We start from the raw sequence: 27,589 nt of genomic DNA on the forward strand, positions 1-27,589 counted from the left end.
GGTGAGTGAAAGAGGATTATTTTCAAATGTCTTACGTTAAATGTAAAATTTCTGCTCTTTTTCAATTTTAAGAAATTCCTTCAAGCTGAGGATGAGAGTCTATGATACTGCCTTTAATCGACTATCGAGAGATTGGTGACTTTCAGAAAGAGTAAATCTTGGGGTGTATAAATATCTTTTAGAAAGCAAAACTATGTTTAGTATTATATAGAAATATTAAACGTATAATATGAAATGCAGCAGTACTGCATTTTAATCATTTAAAATATAAAGCTTTGCATTGACCTTTAAATCTGAATTCCTTTGTTTCCTGTACATGTTTAAATTCATAATATGGTTTTTGTTTTTAGACAGTAGTATCTCTTTTTGCAGTTTTGGGTGATTTACCTGTTACCTATGGTTACTGTGATGCAATTTACTATATATAAAGCTATTTTGTGTTTCAAATGAAATAAGTTTTTGTAGCATAAAAATTCCTGTAAATCTGCAGGAAACACCACATAAGATTCAAATGAATGGAAAATAGAAATCAAGCCTTATTTCAAATAATAATGTATTTAGAAATTGTCTTTATACAGGTAAATGGTTGCAGTTTTGTGACAAGAACAGCTATACCTGCAGACTTAATCAGGGTACAGTATTGCAAATTGAATCGTAATACTAATGGTGAATACTAAACACCTCAAACAATTTGTTTTGAACAAAAACTATGTTGCTGACTAATACTTTATTTTGCATGCTGTGCTCTGCATCTGCATTATATATTACTATAGTGTTATATATATAGTGTTATATATTAATATAGTGTGTCATTAAACTTGAAATGCAAAACAATTTACTACTTCTATTAAGGCTAAGATTATAAAGCAGAACTTGAAGAAATGCTTTATGTCAGTGCTTTTGAGGTGTGAATTATACTAACAAAGGAGGTTACCATGGCAATAAGATCTTCGATGCTGTATTGTATGTTAATGTTCTAAGGTGGCATTTGATACAGAATTTGATATTTGAGTTTACTTACTGTGATAAAGCATAAAAAAATGGCATGTTAAGGAACTTGGATTGATTTAGGAAGAAGAATTTGGAGTTGGAGAGATTTGTTCTGAGCATGGAATGCAGCACTCTCACATGCAGCTAGAGATGATGGAGAATGAATTGGCTGGGAAACAACAAGAGATTGAAGAGCTAAACAGAGAGCTAGAAGAAATGAGGGCAGCATATGGTACAGAAGGATTGCAACAGGTATAATTACCTTACGTTGCTTTCTACTTGCTACTTGGTTACATGCAAAAAATGCAGAGCGTCACCTGAAAGAGTTCACACTTGATGGCAGCTGTTCAGAATGCAGTCAGTGTGTGATACAGAATTACACATAATTTCTTTCAATCACATACCATGCGCTCTATTTCTTTGAATGGCATTTCCATTGTGTGTCCTTTTTCTCTGTATTTTGTGACTAAAATTCCAGTTGTCTTTGCAGTGACTTTCTTCAAGTCAGGAATGGAAAGACAATTTTCTTCAAGAAAAGCCTTAATTCTTCTCTAGTTGTGCAAAGACTGCATTTCTTTAATACCTTCCTGTTCCTCCAAGATCAAAAAACCTCAGGTTTCACTTCCTAAGGAATGATATAACTGAGTTGATCCTTGAACTAAAAAGGTATTTGTATGTCAGACTTCCCAGTCTGAACTACAAGGCAACTGTGTCAGAATGTTTTAATAAACATCTAATAAATTGGGATTACAGGGAAGTATTTCTTATTCTAGAAATACCATTGAAATTTAAAGTTGGCTTTTAAAGTAAAGAATATTCTTCCAGTTTAAGCAAGTGGTGCAATGCACTGAAGTCAGTGCTTTGTCATGCTTGATGTCTTATCTCTCTCTTTTAATTTGGATTCAGGTCACATCATTGTGTTTTTCTATTTGTTGCAAAGTAGAATACAAAAATTGTTCCAATATTCAGTCATTCTCACCTTCATGGTTATTGTACAGTTATAATTTTTTCTGCTTTCATTTGTATTTTATCTATGAAAATGGATGTCATGTTTTCCACCATACTGGAGTGATCTTTAGGTGGTTGCCCTGGAGGAGGTGGTTTATCATTCCTTTGTCCATTGATGAATCTCTGTGTTGCATTTTAAGTCAAACTTAGCTTCTAATTACTATGTTTTGTATCTGTTGTGCTAAACATAATAGTCATAATTACAGCATAATAAAGAACATAAGCATAATTTTAGTTTCTCACAATTGTGACTATTGTTAGTTTTTCCTGAAAAAACTGAAAGTGAAAATGTTTGCATTTTAAAAATGGCTATGATTACTATTTTTAAAATAAATTTAAAATATATTAAAACAAAACAGGCTGTGGTACAATAATATTTTAATAGTTGCAGCATATGTTCGTATGATAGTGGTACAGTGCGTAATATCTCAGTTGAGAAATACATATGGTTTATTTTTCAGAAGAAACAAAAGAATTGTAAAAGGGGAGTGCGGCAGATATATTGTGTGCTTTAGTTCTGCCTGTTTGTTAAAGAAAAAGATTGAATTTTAAAAAGTTGAAAACTACCATATAACAGATAAATTTACTTCTTTGATTTTATTGAACAGATGCAAAAGGAAAGATATGACACACTTAAGTGTCTGATCTGTTCCTAATTTTCTCTATTATAACAAACATCTAGTATTTCCACTAGGTCTGTGCTTTTAAAGTAGGAGTTCACTGCAGTGTTCTGAAAAGAACCTTAAAAGAATTTTCTCAAATACTTTGCATAGTTTGGCTTGTTTAAGGGACTTCTGTTTTTTATGTCCCACTGAATAATGTCCCTATCCTCTAAATCAGTAAACTTTTTCTGGAAGCATTATAATTTTAACTTCAAGACTCAGCATATAACCTGGAGAAGCTTCTTTTGGGGAGCACTGTAAACAAAACAGTTACAGAAGGTGACTGATGGTTTAAGAAATGTGCAATACGTAGAGGTGAAGCTTCCACTAGCCTTAAATGAGTTCAAATTGACAAAGTGACTTTAAAGTGAGTAACGCATCCATTTATATAATTGCACATGAAAATAGTCCCATATTGTAGACTTTCTGACTGCCTGAGTGTAATCCTACAAAAAAATGAAACACTTGCAAAGGATTTTTTTCTGTACATTTATCATTTCTTCATCATTACAAATTACAAAAGATTCATCTATAAAATACACTGTATCAGTTTTGCAGCTTAAGCTGATTTTCTGATGTAGTTATGAATAATTTCTCTGGGTTCACAATGTGGGATACTGCATGCTATCTATTATATGCTGTTAGTACAATGAATGCAATTTATTGCACTTTCAGTGAGAGATGATATAACTTGCATTTATTGTGGGAAAAGTGTGTAGACATGAGTAGTTGTACAAAATTGCTGAAACACTCTAAGTAGATACTCTGTCTTCCTTTATGATGGTTTGTTTATGTGGCCATGCTTTTTAGTTTAAAAGCAAGTTATATATTTAACTAATTAACATTCTTAAAGGTTCAGATTTTGTTCTTTGATAAATTTTATGGAGACGTCATATATTGTTAAATGAAGCGGGGGGGAACTGTGTCTGAACTATTTCCAAATAGAGTTAGTGAAAACATAAATGCTCCAGTAGGTCTGTGTGACATCTTTTAATTGGAGAAGTTAGGGATGATGTATTCCTACTTAACTAGAATAAGCTAGTATTATTTTTGTCTGTGGCTTTGACGTGCACTAATAGTTTAAATTTTTTCTTTTGTAGCTGCAAGAATTTGAAGCTGCTATCAAAAAAAGAGATGACATTATCACTCAACTCACTACTAACCTACAGCAGGCACGGAAGGAAAAGGATGAAACTATGAGGGAGTTCTTAGAGCTTACTGAACAAAGTCAAAACCTGCAAATTCAGTTTCAGCATGTAAGTTACAGTGCTACCAATATTTCTTTGGGTTTGAAAGTTGGTGTCACTTTGGAGGGTCCATAAATGGCTACTTCCTGCAGAAACACAGAAATTTTTGTGCATTTTTGAAGAATTGGTCTCAGTATAGATCAGCAGTCACTTTACCCATCCTACAGTTGTCATTATAGTACCTGGTTTATTGTACTAATTCACTATAAAATAATAAAGATTAGTCCGTTTTCTTTCCTAGTATGTGGTAATAGCTTCTGATAAATACTGGATGATGGCAGTTATCTTAGGGAAGAACACTTGTGTAATTAGTTATCAGAGCTTTGGGCAGAAATCCAACCTGTTCTCTTTGAATTCAAAACAGCCAGCCATCAGCTTTGGTGGGCCGCCATTTCATGCTCCAGTCCTTCCTGTATTTTTGGGTAAAACCTGCCTCTTGTGGTGTTATTAGAAAGTAGTTTAAATAACAAAGATAAGCTTCAGAGAAGCATTTGTTCTAAAAAGCACTGGTGATTGAGGTGCCATGGATGCTCTGTTAATCTGTATGACTACAGTTTACAGTGTTGCAATTGAATATTGTAGTATTTTGTGCTGTTTAAGCACTTAATACAGTTTTTTTGAGCTTCAAGGGGATTGTATTCTGAAGCCTGAGTATTTATTATTAAAAATTTTATTTTGGGGACAGTAATTGCAACTAGTTCATTTTACTACTTAGAAATGTTTCTGAGACAGTGTTGTCTTGTGCTAGCTCACCATAAAACGATATTAAATAATTTTATTAGTTGGCTATCGCAAAAGAATAAGGATATTTCAGTTCCTCCTAAAAGAACTTATAAAATTTTGCGATAGTCTTTGGGCTTGTGTCGTGGAAGAAAAAAGTAAAGATAACTCTGTACGTAGTGCAAGCTGTTTCTGAAAAACTTGATATATTTTAGGTTTTATCTTTTTTAACATTCAAGTTGCAGGCAAGTGAAGCCCTAAGGAATACCAGCCATAGTTGCACAGCTGCTGATTTATTGCAAGCAAAGCAACAGATACTTTCACATCAGCAACAGCTAGAAGAACAAGAAAGTCTGCTGAAGAATTATCAAAAAAAGAATGAAGAATTTGAAGTGCAGATTACATGTCTTCAAGACAAAATCACAATGTATGAAATGGTATGTTCCTTACAAAGAAAGATCTCTTTCCTAATCTCTTTTTTTCTTTCCAGGCTTTTGTAGTTCCTTTGAAATATAAATGCCAAAGCACAGATTATGAGTGTGCTGCGTACAATGCATACAAAGATTTTAAGTTTTTAAGACTGCTTCTCTTAACTAACACATAATATGTGTATAATTTCAAGCTGAAATTTTTATGTCAGTATTAAGTATCATGTTTTAAAAAATTGCAGAAATATTTACAACAAGTGATGAAATTACACTGTATATTAGAATGCCTTCATTAGATGACATTATTTTGTTAGGAAAAAAAAAAGAAAAATAACCTGTTTGAACAATCTGTTCTGTCTTAAAGAAAGAATGAACTCTTTTCTTCATGTACTTTTTAAAATTATCCTTCATGGAAAACATCTTAAAAATACCTAAAAAATTACATGTCATCTAAAGTGACAACAGACAAAGCTTTCAGTAGATTGTACCAAATTTTTTTTTTGAAGTATCAGAGCACAACTGGAAAAAATGGAAGTGATTTTTTTTTTTGCTTTTTTTCTTTTTTTGCGGGGGCAGGGAGTGGGGATTGTCACTTATTCCAAAGGTACAGAAAACCTCCAAATGAGGTAAAAAAATAATTTATATTTATTTTTTTTATAAATGATCACTCGCTTTGTAAAGAAAGGCATTGTGTTTAAATAGCTAAGTCTGTAAATGTTCTTATATGTTCAGATAATGAACTAAAAATGAGAACGTGGTTTTGCTCATTTTTATTTTTTTTTTAAAGGAAAAACACAAGAATGAGGGAGAAGATTTGAGTAAACGAGAAAAAGAAGCATTAGTTGAAGAACTGGAAGCAAAACTTGGAGAAGAAGAAAAAAAATCATTTCAGCTTACGGAAAAATTATCAGATGTCAGTAAATTACTTGAAGAATTGAAAGAACAGATTTCACTAAAGAACCAGGAGATAAGTAATATGAGAGTTGAACTTACAACCTACAAACAGAAAGAAAGACAATGTTCTGATGAAATAAAACAATTAATGGGAACTGTGGAAGAATTGCAGAAACGATGTTATAAAGACAGCCAGTCTGAAGCTGACATTGTGCAAAGAATGGAATTAGAAACACAAAGGAGACTGGCACAACTTCAGGCTGAATTAGATGAAATGCATGGCCAGCAGATTGTACAAATGAAGCAAGAATTAATTAAGCAACATGCAATGGAAATAGAACAGCGTCTTTTGCAACAAAAAGTAGAATTGGAGAAAACTTCAAGTCTATGTTTGAATGAGAATATTAATAAAGATCAAATGCATTTAATGAATATTAAAATTAATGAATTGAATGTGAAATTGCAAGATGCTGACAATGAAAGGAAAAAAATAAAGCAAGAATTGTCACAACAGATGGAAGTTATTTCAGCAGAGAAGACTCTTCAACAAACTAAAATTGAAGATCTTTTCCAAGAACTGAATTTTTCAAGAGAGCAGGTTCAAAGAGCCAAACAAACTATAGTGGATATGGAATGTAGATTAAATGAAGCTGAAAAATACCAGTTTGTGATTGAAGATTTAAAAACTCAGCTGGCTTCTGCCTCTGAATTTAGGAAGGAATTGGAATTAAAACATGAGGCAGAAGTCACAAATTACAAAATAAAACTTGAAATGCTAGAAAGGGAGAAGGATGCGGTTTTGGACAGGATGGCAGAATCTCAAGAAGCAGAATTAGAGAGACTGAGAACAAAGCTTCTGTTTAGTCATGAAGAGGAACTTTCCAGACTTAAAGAAGACTTACAAAAAGAGCACACAGTGAACATGGAAAGCCTTAAAGATAACTTGAATATGCACCATAAACAGCAGTTAGATGAGGTACAAAATGAAATGAGTCAAAAGATAGAAGCCATGCAATATGAAAAGGATAACTTAATCACAAAGCAAAATCAGTTGATATTAGAGATTTCAAACCTAAAAGATTTACAGCAGTCTATTGTAAATTCTAAATCTGAAGAAATGACACTTCAAATCCATGAGCTGCAGAATGAGATTGAAGTGCTTAGGCAAGAGGAAAAAGAAAAAGGTACCCTTGAACAAGAAATGCAAGAGCTGCAGCTTAAAACTGAGTTGATGCAGGAACAAATGAGGGAGAGGGAAGATAGCCTTCAAAAAAAATGTTCAGAACTTGAAACACAAAATAACCTTCTTAAGGGGGAAAACAAAACTCTGGAAGAGAAATTAAAAAGTATGTTGGTAAGCTCTGAAGAAAATGTCATTTTTAACAACAGTAGTAGCTCTAAGTCAGAAATTTTGGACTTGCAAAAAAGAATAGAAAAGCTGATTACTGAAAATGAGCAACTTAAAAATCAAAACAGTCAACTCCAAGAGGATACTGAAAGGCAGAAGAGTGCCTTTTCATTTACTGAGAAAAAACTTGAAGCTAATTATAAAGAGCTGCAGAAAGAATGTGCAAGTCTTCTGAAGGCAAAAACTGAGATAGAAGAGAACAAGAATAAGCAGGAAGCTGAATATAAAAGCAAACTCAAAGCTTTGAATGAAAAACTTCACCACTTACAAAGCAGTAGACCTGTTTTATTTAAAACTAAAACTTCTGGTTTTGAAGGGAGTAAAGAAATCAAGGTGTTCAAGGCAGATGCATTTGAGGTTGGAGAAGTTGTTGAGAAAGGTGCGACAGAACTTATGGAAAAGCTTGAAGTTACCCAGCGTGAGAAACTGGAATTATCCCTGAGACTTTCCAATCTCTCTGAACAGTTGAAGTCAAAGCATAGTGAAATTTGTCATTTAAATGAAAAAGTTAAATCCTTAAAAGATGAGAAAGAACAAGTTCTAGCAAAATGTAAAGAACTAGAAGTCATAATTAGTCATACTCAGAGAGGAAATAGTAGTAGTGATGACCCTAAGACAAAATGTTCTAAAGCTCCAAAGACTGCTGCTCCAGCATCTGAAAATAGAAATAAAACCCCTGGTCCAAGGAATAAAGTTGATGAAGGAGTAAATGTAAGAGGAAATCTAGTTTCAGGTAAAGATATCAGTCATGAGGTAACAAAAAGAAAGGAGGTTCAGCAAATGTTGAAACAGGAACAGCAGTCTTGTGTAGAACATTTGCATGGGATGACAGACAGGCTGACAGATGAAACATCGTTAATAGCCATTACACAGAGTGAAAATAATATTCTTCAGCAGCAAGTGGATGCCTTAAAATCAGAACGGGTATGTTACATCAAGCAGTGTAGAAAGTAATTTACCTATGAAAATTTGTAGGAGCTTGCACTTGGAAATTTGCATCATATTTTTGCTATTAGATGCTTTGAAGTACAGGTGAATGGTTGTGTGTGTGTGGCAGCGTGGCCAATGGTTGAAAGTGGTTACATGAATGACCAGAATGATAGCCATAGTCAATGTGTATGAGGATGCTATTTTTCAGTGAAAGAAATGCTCTTCCCTTACATTTAATTAAATCAGCAACAACAAAAGATAAGGAGAAGATGTCTAGAGCACTTCATACTTGGATATAGCATTAAACTTACTTAATTGAGGTGAAAACTTATTCAGGACAAAATTTTTAATCTGATTAGCTTTTCAGTTCTCTAACTACTCATTCAAACAGTATGAGGAGATAATGAAACTCTTCTTCTGTAATCTTTTATCAAACTTGTAAAAAACTAATCTTTCATTATCAAAATTATTCTTTATATGTGGTTACCACTTCTTAAGAAATGTGTCTGGATGTGAGCATGAGAAATGTGTGACGATACAGAAGTTATGCATATCGTGTGATTAACCAATCTCTATGTTTTGCTGAAGAAATTTTGCTTCTATTTTTTGGTATTGTAAATGAATTGCAGGTGGTATGGGAAGGATTGTTATTTGCAAATAAAAATAGCCAAGTATTGAATTATCAGTATTTAATTAGGTGCTGGCATCATAAATCTGGCTTTAAATTTATATATAGTGATGAAGTTGAATAGCATGCTGCAAGAAGTATGCAACCAAGTTTTTCTGTAGAAATAGATGTTAGCCAGTCTTGTACTAATTTTTTAGATTGATTTTTTTCATGTTCTGAAAATCCACCTAACAGTGAACTAATACCACTACTGCCTAATTTTATGTTGTGTTGTAGTTTGTTCATTTTCTAAGAAATAAAATCACAAGCAAAGCCACATTGGAAACAGTTGTGAGATTATAGAAAAGAGCTACAGCTGTAAAATGTATTTTATTTTTTTATGAGGATGTGGTAAGGGTCTTGCAATTTCCTGCCATAGAACTAAAAAATCATTGTGGTCCAGAGGTGTCTAAAAATATTTTCAAACTTGAACTCTAAATAGTGCATTATTGGCATATCCTAAACATGTTTTTGCTTTAGCAATAACATCCCCAAAAGTGCAGACTAGAACTACAAGCCTTGGAAATCAGTATTTTTAAGGTCTGCTAATAATAAAGTCTTTTTTCCTGTATTTGGAGTGAACTTTCTTAACCTACTCTGTTGGTAGTGATATTGCTTTCACTTCATCGGGGTAAAATTTGTTGGGTTTTTATTGCTGCAAAATAGGAGTTGAAGCATATTGAGTTTTGTTGATTTTAGTTTGATTTTTATTTTAAGTTGAAGAAGCGTCATACTATTTTTTTACCGTTCAATTTTCCAAACTACATAAGTTTAAATTTACCTAATGCATACCATATCTGCAGCATTCCATTCAACATACTATTACTTTCAAAAATTCACAAAGACGGGACCTTTTTGTTTTCTTGTTTCTCACTCTTTGTAAAATGTGTCTTTTTATTCAAAGACTGATTTACAGCTACAGATGGAAGCACAGCGCATTTGCCTATCCCTGGTTTATTCAGCTCATGTAGACCAGGTTCGTGAGTACTTGAAAGCAGAAAAAGAGAGTGCACTTTGCAGTCTTAAAGAGGAGCTTGTCCGTAGTCATCTACAAGACATGAATGATCTTAAAAAAATGCATCAGCTGGAGCTCCAGACCTTGAAAATTCAAAAAGCAGGTAACTTGACCAAAATTATGGGAGTGAAGCTCTTGATATGAAAAACAGTGACTTCAAAAGAAAACAAGCACAAGAGTTTGTGCATGTAGCTGTCCAATAAATTGGTTTTATAGAACATTTTGAAGTGTTTTTGTACCAAATTGTTTACCCATTACAAGTAGTCTATTACTCATGGTACTTAAAAAAAAAAAGTAATAGTAGTGTAAAAAAAAAAAAGGAGGAATAGGAAGTGTTACAACTCATGTTTTGCTGTGTTGTATTAGGTCAATTGTAAAGAACTATATAATAGATTCACCTATAAGGTTGTATTCTGTACTGAAATAATACGCAAATGCATCAGCAAAATATGTTTGGGCTTGTTTCATTGAACATTCTTTGAATTGTTGCATTGACTTCCTGCCCACATTAGGTAAGCATCTTTGCTACTACTTCTTTGCTACTACTTTTTGCCTCAGTGACCTTTTATGTTATCATGACGGTTTTCTATCTCTACTTTTTCTGTCATCCCATGATTTGCCCTTGTGTATATTTTTGGCATAATTTCTTTGCCCTCCAGTGTGTTTCTGTAAAGTTTGATCTCGCTAGAGGTCATTAACACACAAAGTCATTTCTTATCACTTACTCCTCTTGAACATACAGTTCTATGTTAATAATTGAATCTGTCTGTGTGATGGAACAAGAAAGAGGGGAACAAAAAACCTATGCCTCTCCAAGAGCTGAAGAGGCAACCTCACCGAGGCAGGAAATTAGGCCTTCAAATAGTTGTTGAGCATCTAGTGTTTAGAAATAATATGAATAATTTATATTCTTAGATGATGAAGTCATATCTGCACAAAGTCTTATAGAAAAGCTGAATGAAGCTGTAACTGAGGAATGTTCTAGGCTTGCTCAGGTAAGACTTACCGGAAAGCCTTCTTTAAAATGGAAATTTTGAAAAAGAAAAATCATGTATACGGTGAGTCGTCATATTTTTCTACATAATTTTTAACAGGTTTTCTTTGTAGCTTTTCTCTTTGCACTGATCTCAAAATAGAGACTGCTAAACCTGATCTTCCAAAATAACTTTGCAAGAGTTTTGTTTTATGTCCTCGTCCAGAGAATTCTTTTGTCTTATCTTATCATGACGGTTTTCTATCCCTACTTTTTCTGCCATCCCATGATTTGCCCCTGTGTATATTTTTGGTATAAGTTCTTTGCCCTCCAGTATGTTTCTGTAAAGTTTGATCTTTCTAGAAGTCACTAACACACAAAGTCATTTCTTATCACTTACCCCTCTTGAGCATGCAGTTCTATGGTAATAATTGAACTATTAATCAATCAGTCTTAATCTCCTATCTAATGTTTGTCTTTTATCTACTAGTTTGAAATTATTTTTTCCCTTTCTGTGTGTTGCTAGCTATATATTTTTGATTTAACAGCAGTCTGATGTCACGCACATATTGACACTCTCATATCTGCAATAAGATAGTAATTTCTGTCTTAGCTGCAGCATATCTTTCAAGGACTTAAAAGTGTCTAAGAATCTAACAAAATTGCTGTCTATAGTGTTTCAATAACTAAATATTATAGTCAAAAATTGAAGCTCATTTTTAGTCTGTATTCTCGTATCAACCAGCAATAATACTATTTTGCCATATCTTTTTTTTGTAGAGTACTAGTAATCAATGGCCCTTACAGGTACTTTTTGACCATCAATAAAGTTACTTCTTGAACTTATTTCTGGGTAGATTAAGCTACTTCTATCATTCATTATAAGCCATGGTTTTCCAATCTTAAATACTTCAAATGGTTGGTTTTGTTGTTTTGGTTTCTTTTCCTTCTTTGCTGGACTTTCAACACCTTTTTGGGAAAGTGGATAGCAGCACTTTTCTTACTTCAGAGCCGACATAGGAGAGATTAAGCAGGACTCCATGATAGCTCACAGAAACTAGCAGCTGATTGAGAGTCTTTGGCATTAGTTGTTTCGCAGCTGGGAAGATCTATATGATGCCATGTTGAGCTTTTGGAGAAATTATGGTTTTACTTTTGTAAGTTGAATTTGGTGTCTGTTAAGTCCAAAATCTTTAAATAAAGAATCTCACTTATTCTGAGCAGTCCTTTTCATTTATCTTCAAAAATCAGATGGATAAATCTGTTTGACTACTCATCGTAACTATGGCAACTATTCTGATGGCCATGTAGCACTAACAAACATGAGGCATTCTGTTTATGACTTGCTTGTGTTTTCTTATGCCATCCCCTTTTATCTTATTTGTTCAATACTTAAGAACAAGATGAATTGTAATGTCTAAAAAGATACAGATTTCTGCCACAGGGAATCCTTCTTCCAAGTAAAATTGTAGTTAATGAGAATGAGACATTTACAATGTAAATTTGCTTTCAGCATTAATGAAGGAGGCCTTTCGCTGCAAGATTTTAATACTTGGCAGTTCCAAATTAATTAACGATTCCAAAATACACGTATTTGTGCTTTAGCTGAAAAGTCTTTCCATACCTGTTTCTTTTATCAGGAGTTTTAGATTGTCTAGGTTCTTATGACTCAACATCTATGCCATCATTTCCATAGAAGATAATACTCACAAAATACTACTTTCCTGCCACTATTTTTCTTGCTTTCTTTGTGAATTGTGATTGATAAGTTAATAAAAAATTCTTAACTTTTTTTCTTTGTTTCATTTGTTGTGCAGGTTTTGTGTGACAAGCAGAATGAACATTCTTCAGCTGCTTTAGAAGTTGGTGATAGGGAACAGCATATTTTCTGTAGACCTGCTGCTGTGAAAGAAAACCTGAGTGTAGAATTACCAATACATAGAGGTCAATCTCAAGGTAATGACATTATGCTATCGTGCTGTTAAAAAAAAAAAAACAAACTGATTTCAAGTATTTCAGACTGGCAATTGTGCCGTTAGTTGTTCAGGTGCTAATTGATGTGCCTAAATAGCTGCTTTAGAGAGTTCCTCACTATTCTGAACCACTTTCATTATGGCTATTTTCTTGTGCTGTTTCCATTATAGTGGAAATTGGTGAAAAACATGGTTTGGTTTGGTTTGGGTTTTTTCCCCTCCTCCTTTTGTAGAAGAAGCTAGCAGCTCTACAAAAAAATCATACATATCAATACTGTATAAAAATGCATCCAAAATTTGGAAGGGGCGTCACTTGTTTCAATAATGTGTAATGTTTATCAGATAATTCTTCAGTGGAGAACTTGTGATCAATTCACTGTATTAAAATGTTTGATTTCTTTTTTAAGTCCCTGCTGGTTATCTGTGTAATTTAGCTGTGAGAGAACTGGATGCACTTCTACACAAGATAATGGAAGAATACAGTAGGCTGAAAGCACTTCAAACACAGCTGATGAAGGATTGTAAACAGGTAAACTTTTTATAGCACATATGAGTATTTGAATTTTATCTGTTGCATGATTTTCCTCTGGATGAGCAAAGAAAGTGTTTGAAATTGTGTTTATGTTCCTGGTTGAGAGGCAGAGCAAGGCAATGATTTGATAAAATGGAGAAAGCTGCTACCCATGTCACAGAATCGTGGAATGGCTGAGGTTAGAAGGCACCTCTGGAGTTCGTCTAATCCAACCCCTTGCACAAAGCAGCATCAGCTAGAGGAGGTTGCCGAGGACTCTGTCCAGCTGAATTTTTAATATCTCCAACAATGTAGACTCCACAAGGCTGGTGGGCAACCTTGTCTTCTTCAAGCTACATATTCCCAGCTCTCTCAGCCTCTCCTTGTAAGACAAGTGCTCCAAGCCCCTGCTCTTCTTTGTGACCCACTGCTGGACTCATGCCAATATGTCCGTTTCTCTCTTACACTGGGAGTGCAACACTGGACCCAGCAGTCTAGATGTGTCTCACCAGTGCTGAGTACAGGGGAAGGATCACCTCCCTCGACCTGATGGCAAACACTCTTCCTAATTCTGCCCAAGAGGCTGTTGGACTTTGTCATAATGGCACACTGCAGGTTCCTGTTCAACTTAGTGCCCACCAAGGCCCCCAAGTCTTTTTCTGCAAAGCTGCTTTCCAGCTGGTCAGTCTTCTGCATGTACTGGTGCACAGGGCTACTCCTCTCTAGGTTGCAGGACTTGGCTTTGTCTTTGTTGAACTTCATGAGGCTCCTCTCAGTCCATTTGTCTGGCCTGTTGAGGTCTCTTGAAACAGCAGCACAACCATCTGGTGTATCAACCACTCATCCCAGTTTTGTACAGTCTGCAAACCTGCTGAGGGTGCATGCTTTTCCCGTTATCCAGGACACTAATGAAAAGGTTAAACATGTTGGCTCTGGTATTGACCCGTTAGCTACACCACTAGTTATTGGCTTCTAGCTGGACTTGTCACCAATCACAACATTTTGAGCTCATCAGTTCAGCCAGTTTTCAGTTGGCCTCACCAATCCCATTATCTATCTGTTTGTCTATGGGCATGTAATAGGAGGTGGTGTCAAAAGATTGGTCAGGTATGATTTCCTCTTCATAAATCCATGCTAAATGGAGTATCTTCTCACCTTCATGTGTCTGGAAAGGGTTTCCGGATTATTTGCTCTGTCATTTTCCCAGAGATCAAAGTGAGGTTGACTTGCCTGTAGTTCCTCAAATCTTCCTTCTTTCTCTTCTTGAAGGTGGGAGTGCTTTTATGTAGTCCTCAGAAACCTCCCTCAATCACCATGACTTTGAAAGATAATTGAGAATGGCCTCGCAATAACGTGGACCAGCTCCCTCGGCACTCCTTGGTGTATCCCATCAGGCACCACAAATTGTTCATGTCCAGTTTGTTCCCTAACCTGATCCTCCTCCATCAAGGTTGTCTTCCTTGCTCCAAACTTTTACACTCACCTCAGGGGCCTGGGATTCCCAAAGACAAATTTTATCAGTAAACTTGGAGTTAAGTACTTCCATGTATTAAATAAGGTACAGTAACCAGTTATGTCTAGAGATGGTTGAAGGTCATGTGTATTGATGGGTATACATGTACAAAAAATATTTGTATGTGAAAACTGCATTTTGGGCCTCAGTGGGGTGTTAGTGTCTTGCTCTCCTCCTTGGAGAGGAAGTATAGTGCTCCTGGAGTCAGAGGAATTATGACTTAACAGTTTATATCCAGAGAGAGGAGTTTGAGATTTACAGTGGACATTCTGCACAGGCTGATCAACTAGCTATAAATGTATACTTGGTCATTCAGGCTGTAAAATGAAACACATTGTTACACTGTACACTCTCTTATGCATTGGCCACCAATCTTTCTTATGTTTATAATTACAGTTAGTATTTTTGCATTATTGCTAGACAAATTATTGTAATTTGTATTTACTTGATTATTTTTTAGGTCAAAGAACCATGTCCATCATCTTCAGAAAGGACAAAAGGAGAGGAACCTAGCCATCTGGAAACAAGAAAGGAGTGTCTGCAGACCCCTTCACAGGGTCTAATGGGTAAAAAGATGCATATGCTGGTTTTAATATATGTATATTCAGAGAGAGAGAGAAGACAATGACTTTAAATTTTAACTGATTTATAGCTTACTACAGCTTGAAGCACATAAGAGATTTTTGCAGATTTTGCAGTATGATACTCTGATTTTCTTAAATCTCTAAAATATTTCAGAATTATATTCTGTGAAACAGTTTTTGTTCAGTCTTTTTCAGTTTTTCACAGTTAAAGTTCTGTTACCCATATCAAATACAGTTTTGCAAACTGGAAGATTAAGTGATAATTACTTGTTATGGAAAAGTAATTGATATGATACCAGAAGAAATTTTTAGCTACAGTAATTATTCAGTCCATCACTGCTAGTAAGTTTGGAGGGAGTTAATTTGATGTAATTTATTTTCCCCCCAAATAATGTACATATAGATCCTACAATTCAAGAATACTGTTTGAAGGAGATAGGGAACCTTAAAACACAACTTGAAGAACAACATGCTCAAGAACTGGAACACCTGCGGTCCTATTTCCAACAGCAGCTGAAAGAAAGTGAAGAGAGGTACACTACAGAGATTGTCCATCTGCAGGATAAGCTTCAGAATGCTGGGGTATCCTCTGACCACACGAGGTATTAATCCGTTCTTTAATGCTTATAACTTTGTGCTGCGCACAAAAAGAAGTGTTTCAAATAATCATTCATGTAAAGCTATGTGCTTTACTTAAATTTGAGAAATTCTTTATAAACACATTATTCTTATGTTGTTTTGTTCCTGCAAGAGTTGAGTGTTACGAAGAAATGAGGCAGCATTTAGAATTTATTATGTTTTTATAGTTAATAGAGGAAGATATGAGAATTGGAATGATGTGTAAATGTCATTTCATATATATGAGCTTTTTGGCAGTAATTTCAAAACTTCCAACTCAACAGACAACTTTTAACCCTTGAAACTCCAGGCAATGTACATTACATCTAAAGACACCTCATGTAGAAATAGTTGCATGAAATTGATGATTTTCCGGAATGATGCGTAGCAAGAAAGTTTGTGGCAGAGTTGAGGTCCGCTTGACACATTCTGGCTTTCACCAAGTCATGGGCTGTGGGATGTACTCATCAGCCTCCTCCTGGCCCTGACCATTGTGGCCATTGAAACCTGAAAAAGGTGCAAGTGTCTTGGGAGGATCCTGACAGCTGTGGAGCCTCCTGTTCCTTGATTCACTGTCTCCTTGAATGTGTTGAAGGGTGCTTTTGTGCCCTATTCAATGTCATCTCTGGTTTCCTGTTCTTCCATTGTTGACCCTCGTATTCCTTCCTTATGTTTCATTTACTGTACTACAAATCCACTCAGTTTCTCTACATTTTTCTTTTATCTGAATCTCCCTTCTGTGAGAGAGAACTGTGAGGGTTTGTTAATCAGAGCAGTGCCCAACTGTAAAAGGGAAATGGGTAGACACAGTGGCAATAGGAAATGCTACTAAGGAGGGGGGGAAATTGTCTAGATGTTTCTAGAAATTGTTAAATATTTGATATACTTACCACAGTACTCTCTTAAAAAGCAAAAGGACTGTGGTAAGATAAATCCTTAGAAGTTGAGAGAAATGAAGATAAAAGTATTTCCTTCAACCACGACCCGTCAGAAACCGAACAGCTGTTTTGCCCTTATTGTTTGATCACAGCCTTTTCTCAGCCATCTGTGTTTTTCTAACTTTTAAACAGTTTTCCTTTCATTCCTTAAAATATGTTTCTAGTCTTGGAAGTGGCAAGTAAAATAACAATTTTTTTTTCCTAATTTGAATTAATACTTGTATATACTTGTTTTGAGGTGAATAAGAGGTCCAAGGTCTGAAAATGTTTATGCATCTGTAAGACTGAGGCTGTAGTTTTATATCATTGTTTTCCATTATCTGCCTTATAGAATCAGTACATATTTATTAGCCTGAGCTCAGTTTTAAGGGGCTGTATGGCTTCTTAAGTACTTTTTAATCCTTTTAAAAAAAAGTACAAGCTATGAGCATTTTCAAAATGCAGTTTGTGAAACTGTATACTTCTGTTTGTGTGTTGGCCAGGACAAGTTACAAATATTCATATATGATTTCTAAATTATTTTTAAATAGTGTTCTGAATTCATTCATGATAAGTATTCAGCTAAAATACTCAAAACTCATTTTACATGTGTTAAATAAGCATTTATAGCAATTATTGATATTTATAAGCTAAGAGTAGAGAAAAAATTTCCCGTAAAGAGTTGCATTCTTTTTAGCTTTAATACCTGAAGTTCAGGTTTTAAACATTAAAATTAAACTGGAGTTTTACAGGAAAAGTTCCTAGATCAGTATATAGATTGGTTTCTAATAATGTAGTGTGGAGGTCTGTCTCATTACATCTTAAGCCTGAAGAGAAGATGAGTGTCTTTTAATGGGGTAGTCAGTAACCTGTTGAATGATCTGTTTCCATGCCTGGTTTGTTGCTGCATCTTTTAAACTAAGCTCTAAGTAGGAGTATAGCTGTGGCCAAGCGTGGGAATTTTGGGGGGACAATTTCATCTGGTTGTATATCCTATTGCAACATCAGAAAGGGGGGGGGGGGGGGGAGTTAAAAAAAAGGAAATCAGTTGCCACTGTTCATTCATCAAATCAAGCATGAATGCTAAGAATAATGGTTGCTTTTTGTAGTTAAAAATGTCACAAGTTTTATAAAATTACTTTTACTGTTCTGGAGTCCATTTCAGGATTATCTAAACCAGCTCTCAGATTTGAGCAAAAGAAAAGCTTCATGATCTCTGTAAAACCTTAGTGTAGTTAAGATTGTAAGTCTCACAGACAAAAAACTTACCTTCTCACTATTTATTTTGTACCCTGTCTTTTACCAAGGTATTCATTTCTGTGTGGTAGCAGATCACAAATTGTAGAGGAGAGATTTATTTTTTTAGCTAGTTTGATACTGTATCTTAGCCTTTTGGCAGTGTATTTCTGTTAAGTCTTTTTCAATATGTAGTTAAAGGGGAGCTAGAGTTTTGGTGGTGTGTGGTGTTATTTTGTTTTTTACTGATTTACAGCACTCAATATATAGAGCAGTTCTGTTGGAAAAGACAGTCTCTGAATATATTTCAGCATGTTGTTATCTAAATATAAAATGAATCATATTAGATTGCTTACTATTCTTATGTTTATGCCTCATCTATATAACACAAGAAAGCAAGCAAGCAGTGCATTTGTTGCTACACATCAATTTAAAAGAACAAAAATAAATATAACCATTTTCTAGGTGTTTTTATGGCTTCATACACATAGCCATTCTGGTTTCTCTCATATCCGTATGATTCAAACAGGTGCTTTTGTCTTCATCTTATTGTGTAGTTATTGAGCACAAAGTATTCTCAGGTAGCTTTAAAAGTAAGTTTGTGAGGTCCTTGGCAAAACTGGTGTTAAGGTGTATTATGCTGAGAGGAAGAGCTAGCATTTGGAAGGCAGATGAATTACAAAGTCAAGTGTATGAAATTAATGGCATGGGAAAAAGTGTGTCCTGAAGAAAATATTTGCAGTTATTTGTCTTTGAATATATATAATATAGATATTCATATAATGCATATTTGAATAGAGGAAAAATAATGTCTATTGAAATATTGATTTCCACACCACACACACACACCCCTTTTCTACCTTTTTAGTGTATCCACAGGTTCAGAAATAAAGCTAAAAGACGTCTTCAGGAAAGTGAAGTGCACTGAAAATTTTCATCAGCAAAAAACAGATGAAGCACTGGAGGTATCACATAGCTCAGTTGACAGCTAATATACATATGGTCAATATAATTGATATGCTTTGGGTTCTAAGATGAAATTGAAATATGGACTAATATTAGGTAGTATTAAAGTAATTATTATCTTAGTATTATGCTATGCTATTAGACAGTCCGTGTTAGAGGAAAAAGATTTAAATTTTGCTGAAAAACATTTCTGGAAATTATGAGCAATAAAACTTGCTTTATTGGTCCTGGTTTAAATTATATTTTTTATTTTTCTCTGAAACAAGACATTTGGGTTGGGCTGCTTCTTACTAAAGTTGAAGAAAATTAGTGTTCAAATTCTGGGATTTCTTGAGGAGTCTTTAAAAAATAGTGACTTTTCCTTAAATACTAGTTATGAAAGAAGAGTGATTTAAGTGAAATCCTAGTACTTTTGAAGTATAGACTGCACAGTTTAGGAGAAATTTTGAAAAAGTAATACCAAAGATCTTAGAAACCAAATGCAAATGGAAAAGATCCCATACATTCCTCCCCTAGTACTGCTGGAAACCTGGCTTAAAAATTCTGCATTTTGAAAAATAGTGATGCTGTTTTGTACTGTGATGCTGTGCGTTCTCACCTGTTTTCTCTGCATTTGACAATTTAAAAAGTGTTGGAAGAAGAGTTGTTGCAAACTCAACTTTTAAAATTAATTTTGAACCAGAAACAAGGCAAAGTCTTTTACCTAGTTTATGTTGTGGTACAAGATCATGTGATTTGCATGAAATGCAGATAATCTAATTGAGGAGAAAATTCTCTGTCAGATTCTAAAACTTCTAAAATTAATGAAATAAAAGCCCAAATATATGATCTGAGATTTCATTGTTTTTTACAGCTTGCTAGTGAAACTGAAATGCAGAATGATCTGGATGTTGTTCAATTGCTAGAAAAACAGTACCAAGAAAGATTAGAAGAAGAAATAGCAAAGGTATTATTTTTATTTTGTTACTTTAAAATATGTTTTAAAAATGCTGTCATTTTCACTTGCCATTTCTAACAATTCAGACAGTTACAACACTGTATGCCAACTTTTGTTTGATTTATTTACAAGGAATTGTTTCATTCAGATTCTGAACGGGAAAGTCTTAAAAAAAAAAAGTTCTGAAAAGTTTTGGGGTTTTTTATTTGTCTGTCCTATTCCTAAAAAGTTCTGAAAAGTTTTGGGGTTTTTTATTTGTCTGTCCTATTCTTAACTCATAATCTCTGTTCATGTGGGGGGTGGTGGTGGTTTGCTTGAAAACTTCAAAGAAAATAGACAACATGCACCCATGCTTGACACTAGAATTTATTTAGAAAATCCAGAGGCTTAGAGAGTGGATTTCTTGATACTTTAGGCTTAACAGCGGGTCAGTTCAAAAGATTTTGCACTTAAGTTTCACACTATTTTCTGATCATATTTTGTGCATTTTAATATATTGTGTAAAATACATACTCTTTATTTGGATCTGGTGACTTTCTCTAAAACATGAGAAGTAAAATTAAGATTTTATAGGTAGAGTATATTAAATTGTTTGTGGATTTACTTACTTTTTGACTTTCAAAAAAGTTTTCACTTTTTTGCACAATGAAAAATTATCTCTGCTTTCATTATATCATGGCATAAATAAAATTAACATAAATGAAAAATTTGAAAAAATAAAAAAATACTTCTTTAAAGGATTTGCAGTCAGAGTTAAGAAGAATGTTATAGCCAGCGCTGGGTGATGACATTAATTTAAGTAATCCACATTTCTGGAGTAAAAGTTCAATTTCTCTCATCTGCTGCTAAGAAAACCCTTCTTAATGGGAAAGCGAAGTACACGATTGGCTAGTGTCTTGTTAAGAGCAGTTTAAGTTCAAAAGACAAACTCACATTTTCTGGAAAGTAAGAGTTAGGCGTTTTCTTTTCAAGTGTAACACTTCTCTATTTCTTATACTATTTTTTTCACACTTTTTGTAGCTTATGTTTTAAATCTAGAAAAGAACTGCTCATGTGATTGGAATAGGGGTTTGTTTGTGTTAGAAGGGGATACTTAGCAATACAGAAGTTACTAGCCTGTTGTAACTGCAACTGCAGCTACAAATGCCAGTAGAAGTTTCTTTCTGGTCAAGTAAAATTCCTGTGATGAGTATCAAGCACACGGCACTGCTGTCTTTATACAGCCCAAAATTCCATGTCAGTGAAACCTTTACAAAGGATGCTTGGTTAGATAGAGGAAGCTTAGCACAGGTGCACTTATGTCAGTATGCCAGGACTTTTTAAAGTTGCCTTATAGAATCTTTTTTGAAAAGAGCTGGACAATTCTGTGCTAAATAATATATTTTAACTGAAAATAGCATCATAGTTTATTAAACTACCTTAAATACAGCATGTCTGTATTTTAAGACGTGACTGTTGATGAGATTGGCAAGATGTCTCTGTTCTTTTACATTTATGTTTTCCTCTGGGGAGAAAAAAATCATAGTTCAGAACTCTTAGTACTTATATTTATATTATTGATGGTCAGCAATGAGATTTCTTCAGAAATAGGAGATGCTGTAAAGCATAAACTAATACAGACTTTTCTTTCTTATGCAGGTAATTGTGTCAATGAGTGTAGCATTTGCCAAACAGACTGAATTGTCAAGGATTGCTAGGCTGAAGGAAGAAGTAGTACAAACACAGATTGTACATCAACAGGGAATGCATTTTGAAATTAAAAAGCAATGTAGTGAAGAAGAGGTTGACAACCCTCTTAGAAAAGCAACAGAAAAAGGCAGTAAGCATGAAGAAGAATTGAAATCACTTTGCAAGGAACTCAGTGAAGAGTCTGGTGAGATCAATTCACTTGGAGAACAGCTTCATTCTAATAGCAAGCCTGGTTGCATATTAGGACAGACAGCACAGGAATCGGTGATTTCTGAAGAATTTTTTTCACATGTCAAAGGGCTTACAGTGGAAGAGGCACCGGTAAGTGGGGGCGGGGGGGGGGAAGGCAGTATGTAACACCATATCCACCATATCTGAATAATCTTTCCAATGGATTTACAGTTCATTTCAATGAGAAAACTACAAAGAAAGAAGTTAAGATGAAAATTCCATTTAAATATTTCCCTTTCAAAGGGGTGACAGTTTTAGACCTAAATTATGTACCCTTATTTTCTGTGTTCTGCCTGACTGTCATAGCATTATGCTATGCTGTGAGGAAAGGAATATGACACTGGTTACATGAAAATAGATTATTCCATTTCATGGATAAAACTGTATTGCAGGCAATAAATTGTATAAAGACTTTTTGTAAGCTGGGTTATATTCTGGTATTTATGCAAGGAACACATTAAAAATAATGCTTAGAGTTTGAGTCCCTTGTGATAAAGGATATCAGCTGAACATAAAAATTATAAAAGTAATATGTAAAATATATATTTGGCATTTCACAAGGATGGGGTGGGGGCAAGGTGGAATAAATATGGTAAAAAGCAGTCATAAATTTTGACTCTCAATTTCATCCTAAGTTTTAAAATTTTTTTTAATTAAATTTGGCATTAGTTGAAGCAAAAATTACACTTTCAAATTTGTGTAACAGTTAAACATTCTGATCTTGTTTTATCTTGATTGCGAATAAACTGTAATATTCCAGTTTTGTATGATACTGCTCTCTCAAACTTCTGTTGTTGTACGCACACTCATACACAAGTGTATGTGCCACTGTATTTTCTGCTGAGATCCCCACCCGCTAAAACGCATAAGCATTAACACTGTTCACAGTTACTTTAAAAAACTTGTATTTTCAATGGAGAATAATTCTAAGTCTAGACCTTCCAAGAAGCAGGCAACAACATAATGCTTTCGTGATAGCTACTTTAATTTGTGAAAGTATTTTCTAAAATTTATTTAATATTTACTAGAAACTGTCACTGAACATAAAATGCTAAAATAGTTTCAATATTTCAGCACTACAGCGAGATGATGGCATCAGACACAGAAACATCAAGTCAGCTGTTGTTATATGAGGAACGTTTGGAAGACATGCGACAGGAGCTAGTACGGCAATATCAGGAACATCAGCAGGCAACAGAATTATTGAGACAAGGGCACATGCAGCAAATGGAACGTCAAAAAGAAAATCAAGAGCAACTCTTAGCAGAGCTTGAGAGTCTTAAAGTGCAATTAGCTGAGGTAACATGGAGTTTGGCTCAATGAGTTAACATGGGTTAACAAAGGGACATCACCAGGCAGATTTATATTTATTTATACTTGTATCTCTAATATATATTGAGACACGCACATATTTACTGTATGCGTGCATACACACCATGTGCACACACACATATATCTATTTGTGTGTGTATATATACAAACACATATATGCCTATATGTATAATAGGCATATTTCTTTAATCAAAGCTCAGTCAGTGATGGATCAATTTAGACTTCTGTATACCTGGAGAAAACCTGCAGTGCTGCACAGCAGCCAGAAGAGTGAGTGAGTGAGCGCAGATTCATTGTAAACCATGCCACCTTCCAGATACATGGCCCTGTGCAGGATGCAGGCTAGCATCCATTTACATCAATGAAGCCACCAGCCATAGCTAGAAATACCATAGAATTCTTCATTTTATCTCATCCCTACTTGAGGTCAGAACTTGAACAGTATCAGTGGCTTTCTGCAACAACTTCCTGCTTTTTTTTTTTTCTTGTAATCGTAGGAGATTAAGTCCTTGCTGACTGTTAGAATGAAACAAAATCAGTGGGGTTTGGTGGGAAACACCACTGTTTCTTTGCCTTTTTAAACTTAACTTGCTGTCACTCTGTATCTATTCAAAGCCTATAGTAGGTTTGCTAATGAAACTCATTAATTTATCTTAATAATTACGTCTTCAAAAGTCATGTCACTTATAGACTTGTCTTCAAGGATTCCTTCCCTTGAAAGATAAAGTAAACAGAATCCAGAAGAATTTGTCTTGCTCTGATTTAATTTCAACAATGAAACATTGCAGAAATGCACATGGAAATTGTAACCAGTGAATTCTAAAATTCTTTGATTTCACTGTGGAGTGAAGCTTTAGGTTCCTTCAGACCTTATCCAAACCTGGTTGTGTTCTGTTTAAGTTTGGGTTCAAAAAGCTGGGGAATCTAGAGAGTCAGTCACTTGTATCCTAGGTGTCTTTTCCAGCAATGTCAGGTGTCCGTTTCTCCTAGCTGCTTTGTAGATGTCTTTCTATCATTTATCCTGATAATCTTTCTCCTTTTATCTCTTTGTCAATTTGCAACTGCATCTTTCATCAGGGGTTGCAAATTCCTGAAACAGACAAACATTAATTAGAATTTATGCTGCTGGCTTTTCCTCAGTTTTTAATGCCAAGGATATTTATCCATAAGAACCATATAGGAACATGTGCATTGTGTTTAAGCCATGAACACTTCTAGCTCTTCTAAAAGAGAGTGTGTGTAGGCTTTTTATAAAAAGAACTTATTGTCATCTTTATTCTTGTGCAAAACATGTACTATAGCATGTAATATCCAGGAATTCCATCCAGTTTACATTGTGACCACTGTGTTTCATGAAGAGCATAAAACTTGTATAAAATCTTAAAGGTGTAAGATACCGAAAGTACTTATTAGCTGTATTCCATTGTAGAAGGTTTTCAATGTCTTTGTAACCATTTAAAGAGGTGGACTGAAATTTCTTTGTGCAAAATACGTAAAAAATTAGAAGTGGCAGGACTCACTAATACTCAGAAGCTTAAAAAAACTGTGTGTGCCTCTATAACACTTCTTTCTTAGCGTGTCTCAATGGAGAATGACAGCCTGGTTGCAGAGAGAGAGAGAATCCTTATGGAAGAACTGGAATCATTAAAACAACATTCTGTGCCCAGAAAAGAGAGGCTCTTTTGTGAGCTACAAAACAGCAGCACACAAACAGAGGTAAATATGGACTTTGACTTTCTTGGCAGCTGTGGCATGTAAAACCAGTAAAATTCCTTTTCGCTGCTATTCTTTTTATGTAATATATTTTCCTAAAAGATGTTGGGTATTGCTTGAATGGAGCAGGTTTAAGAATCAAGAGGTGGTACTGTTAGACAGAGTTTTTTACTTTGGGTAAGCAGAAGCTAGTTTAACAGCGTGAAGGTGGGGATTATTACTATAGCTATTTGCTCAGGTAAACTCCCATTTTCATATTGCTATAGCAACACCAACAGAAAGCACAAGGGCTGTTTAATCAGCGTAACGAAGTCCTTTCTAATAGGCCCTGCCTTGAATTTCCTGTTTTGATTTACATTTTAACTTTTCCACGTAGGAAGAGTATTTCTTGTTTTGTAATTTGGTGCAGAAGTTTTATTAACAAAACGCAACTAATTTAGGTTTTAGATTTCATGTTATACTGCATATAAGAAGAATATGTTGATTCTGGCATGACAGGATTTCTGTCCTTTTTGTCTTCTCTCCCTCTGCAAAAACTTAAGCAGGATGAAAATCAGAACCAAAATGATGTGAGAGAGCAGATCTATGAGGATGAAGATGGAGGAAGAAAGCCTGATGAAACATCTTCAGCTCTTCTTTCTAAAGAAAGGTGCTTAGAACTGTTAAGAAAACGTTTTTTTTTAGAAAACATTGAGAATCATGTTCTTGTTAAATTATATTTATAAGCTTTATCCTGACTGGTGATAATGGCATTTTTTATTCTAGATAGCCATATTTCTAATTTACACACTTTAGATTAAACAATGTCTTATTTTTTATAAAGCCTAACGATGTATTGGCATAGAGGATGAGACAAATCTTAACATATTTTACTCTTTCATATTACATATAGAATCATATACATCTTTTATACACGTGCTTTTGTATACCCATTGTATGTGCATATCTGAAATAAGTTTATATGAGTTATTTGCTAATACCTTTTCACTGTTCTGTAACTTTTTGATCTGTGTAGGCAATCTTTTTAATTGTCACTTTGAGAAAAGAGTAAGTTTGTAATGAATACCAGGCAAATGTAGACCTCTGTTTTGAAAGAATAACTAGATAAAATACCAAGATAAAAGTACAAATATTGATAATTACTTTGACTACTTACATATTTTGTAAAAAGAACTGACTTCTAAACCAAATGTGCTTTTAATATTTGTGTATATGATGTGGGTTTTAGTCTTAAAGAAATATTAATTTTACTGTTCCAACTGCAAATCTTTCCTGGTTGCAAGGGTGTATAAGGGGAAAAAAACACTTTGAAAGCAGGGGAAAATGAAAGGACTGATTAGTTTCTGTCCTGCAGGCATGTTTTTCAGAAGGCTAATGAGAAACTCATGAAGATTCTTTTAGAAGTTGTGAAGACAACTGTGGCCATGGAGGAGACAATTGGTCGCCATGTTCTCGGATTACTGGATCGGTCTGGGAAAGTCCAGCCTTCCAAACCAGCTGGATGGGACGCAGAGACAGAGGAGTCAGTAAAACCCTGTATCCATGTGGGGTATGAAAAAGGTACAGCTTGTATGGTTTTCTATTTCATAACAAGTAGCATTTGCATAATTTTATTATATATTTAAATAAGCTTAGTTTTGAAATTTGTAATTAAAAATAAACACTTTTTTTAAAAACTTATTTGTCATTTGAATGCATATGACATCTCTGCTTAAGAGACATTTCAGGAGTTGCCTGGGTCATGCCTCAAACCAGTTATGACTCTTATCTATGGTCCTGTTGTAAAGCCTGCAACAGAATGGGAAAGTGATTGAGACATACAAAAATAAATACGTTCCTGTTGAAGGAGACGAAGGGAAAGAGAATGAAACATAGCTCCATGGCATCTTGCGCCAACTTTACACCTTCCTGCTTACATATGGGGAAGGGGAGCTGGTGTCAAAGGTCATATCTCTACCAGTCCACTAAATGTACTTAGGGACGCTGCTGGTCATTCTGGCCAGCTGTCTTGGGGCAGCCTGTATATATGCTTGTGGACTTCCTTAGCCTGCTAAAGAGGATAGTTGCATGCAAACAGCCTTTTGGAAACAGTTCCAGGAACTTTCTAACTGCCAAGCCTTGCCCATCAGCTGTTTGGAGGAGTGCTAGTTGGCACAAGCCTAAAGGAGCATTTTAACGTTGTAGTTAATTGGTTGCTAGTGTTTTAAGAACTCTCCCAGGCTGTGTTTAATTTCCTGTGATTGTACTAGGATAGTGTCCGTCCATTTCTCTTTTGGGCAAGAATAGGCACTTTATCGTATTGCCATTTAGCATAAGGATGTGTACGTTCATCCTGGGTCTTATGGGGAGGCAATGTGCAACAGATCAGTTCAGCCTAAAACACATTATACATCTGATTTTGGCTGGAATTTTAACTACTGTGAACGA

At 34.7% G+C, this 27,589-nt stretch overlaps 1 protein-coding gene across 8 annotated transcripts in view; it reads left to right on the forward strand.

Moving 5' to 3' along the window:
- Positions 1–27,589, forward strand: part of AKAP9 (A-kinase anchoring protein 9) — a 124,800-nt gene that overhangs the window by 43,648 nt on the left and 53,563 nt on the right. For 3 of the 8 annotated variants that reach the window (XM_075049036.1, XM_075049064.1, XM_075049046.1), the window contains 18 exons: positions 579–632; positions 1,072–1,242; positions 3,761–3,916; positions 4,867–5,064; positions 5,843–8,281; positions 9,859–10,072; positions 10,885–10,964; positions 12,760–12,898; positions 13,323–13,444; positions 15,400–15,505; positions 15,927–16,125; positions 19,163–19,259; positions 20,114–20,206; positions 21,836–22,207; positions 23,192–23,416; positions 25,025–25,165; positions 25,705–25,811; positions 26,517–26,722. In XM_075049036.1, coding sequence (XP_074905137.1) covers positions 579–632; positions 1,072–1,242; positions 3,761–3,916; positions 4,867–5,064; positions 5,843–8,281; positions 9,859–10,072; positions 10,885–10,964; positions 12,760–12,898; positions 13,323–13,444; positions 15,400–15,505; positions 15,927–16,125; positions 19,163–19,259; positions 20,114–20,206; positions 21,836–22,207; positions 23,192–23,416; positions 25,025–25,165; positions 25,705–25,811; positions 26,517–26,722 — 5,119 coding nt within the window. The remainder of the gene's footprint in view (positions 1–578; positions 633–1,071; positions 1,243–3,760; positions 3,917–4,866; positions 5,065–5,842; positions 8,282–9,858; positions 10,073–10,884; positions 10,965–12,759; positions 12,899–13,322; positions 13,445–15,399; positions 15,506–15,926; positions 16,126–19,162; positions 19,260–20,113; positions 20,207–21,835; positions 22,208–23,191; positions 23,417–25,024; positions 25,166–25,704; positions 25,812–26,516; positions 26,723–27,589) is intronic. The other 5 variants (XM_075049054.1, XM_075049072.1, XM_075049090.1 and 2 more) reach the window with 3 other exon arrangements.

The sequence above is a fragment of the Buteo buteo genome, chromosome 2 (assembly GCF_964188355.1).
Source record: "Buteo buteo chromosome 2, bButBut1.hap1.1, whole genome shotgun sequence".
NCBI classification, from domain to species: Eukaryota; Metazoa; Chordata; class Aves; order Accipitriformes; family Accipitridae; genus Buteo; species Buteo buteo.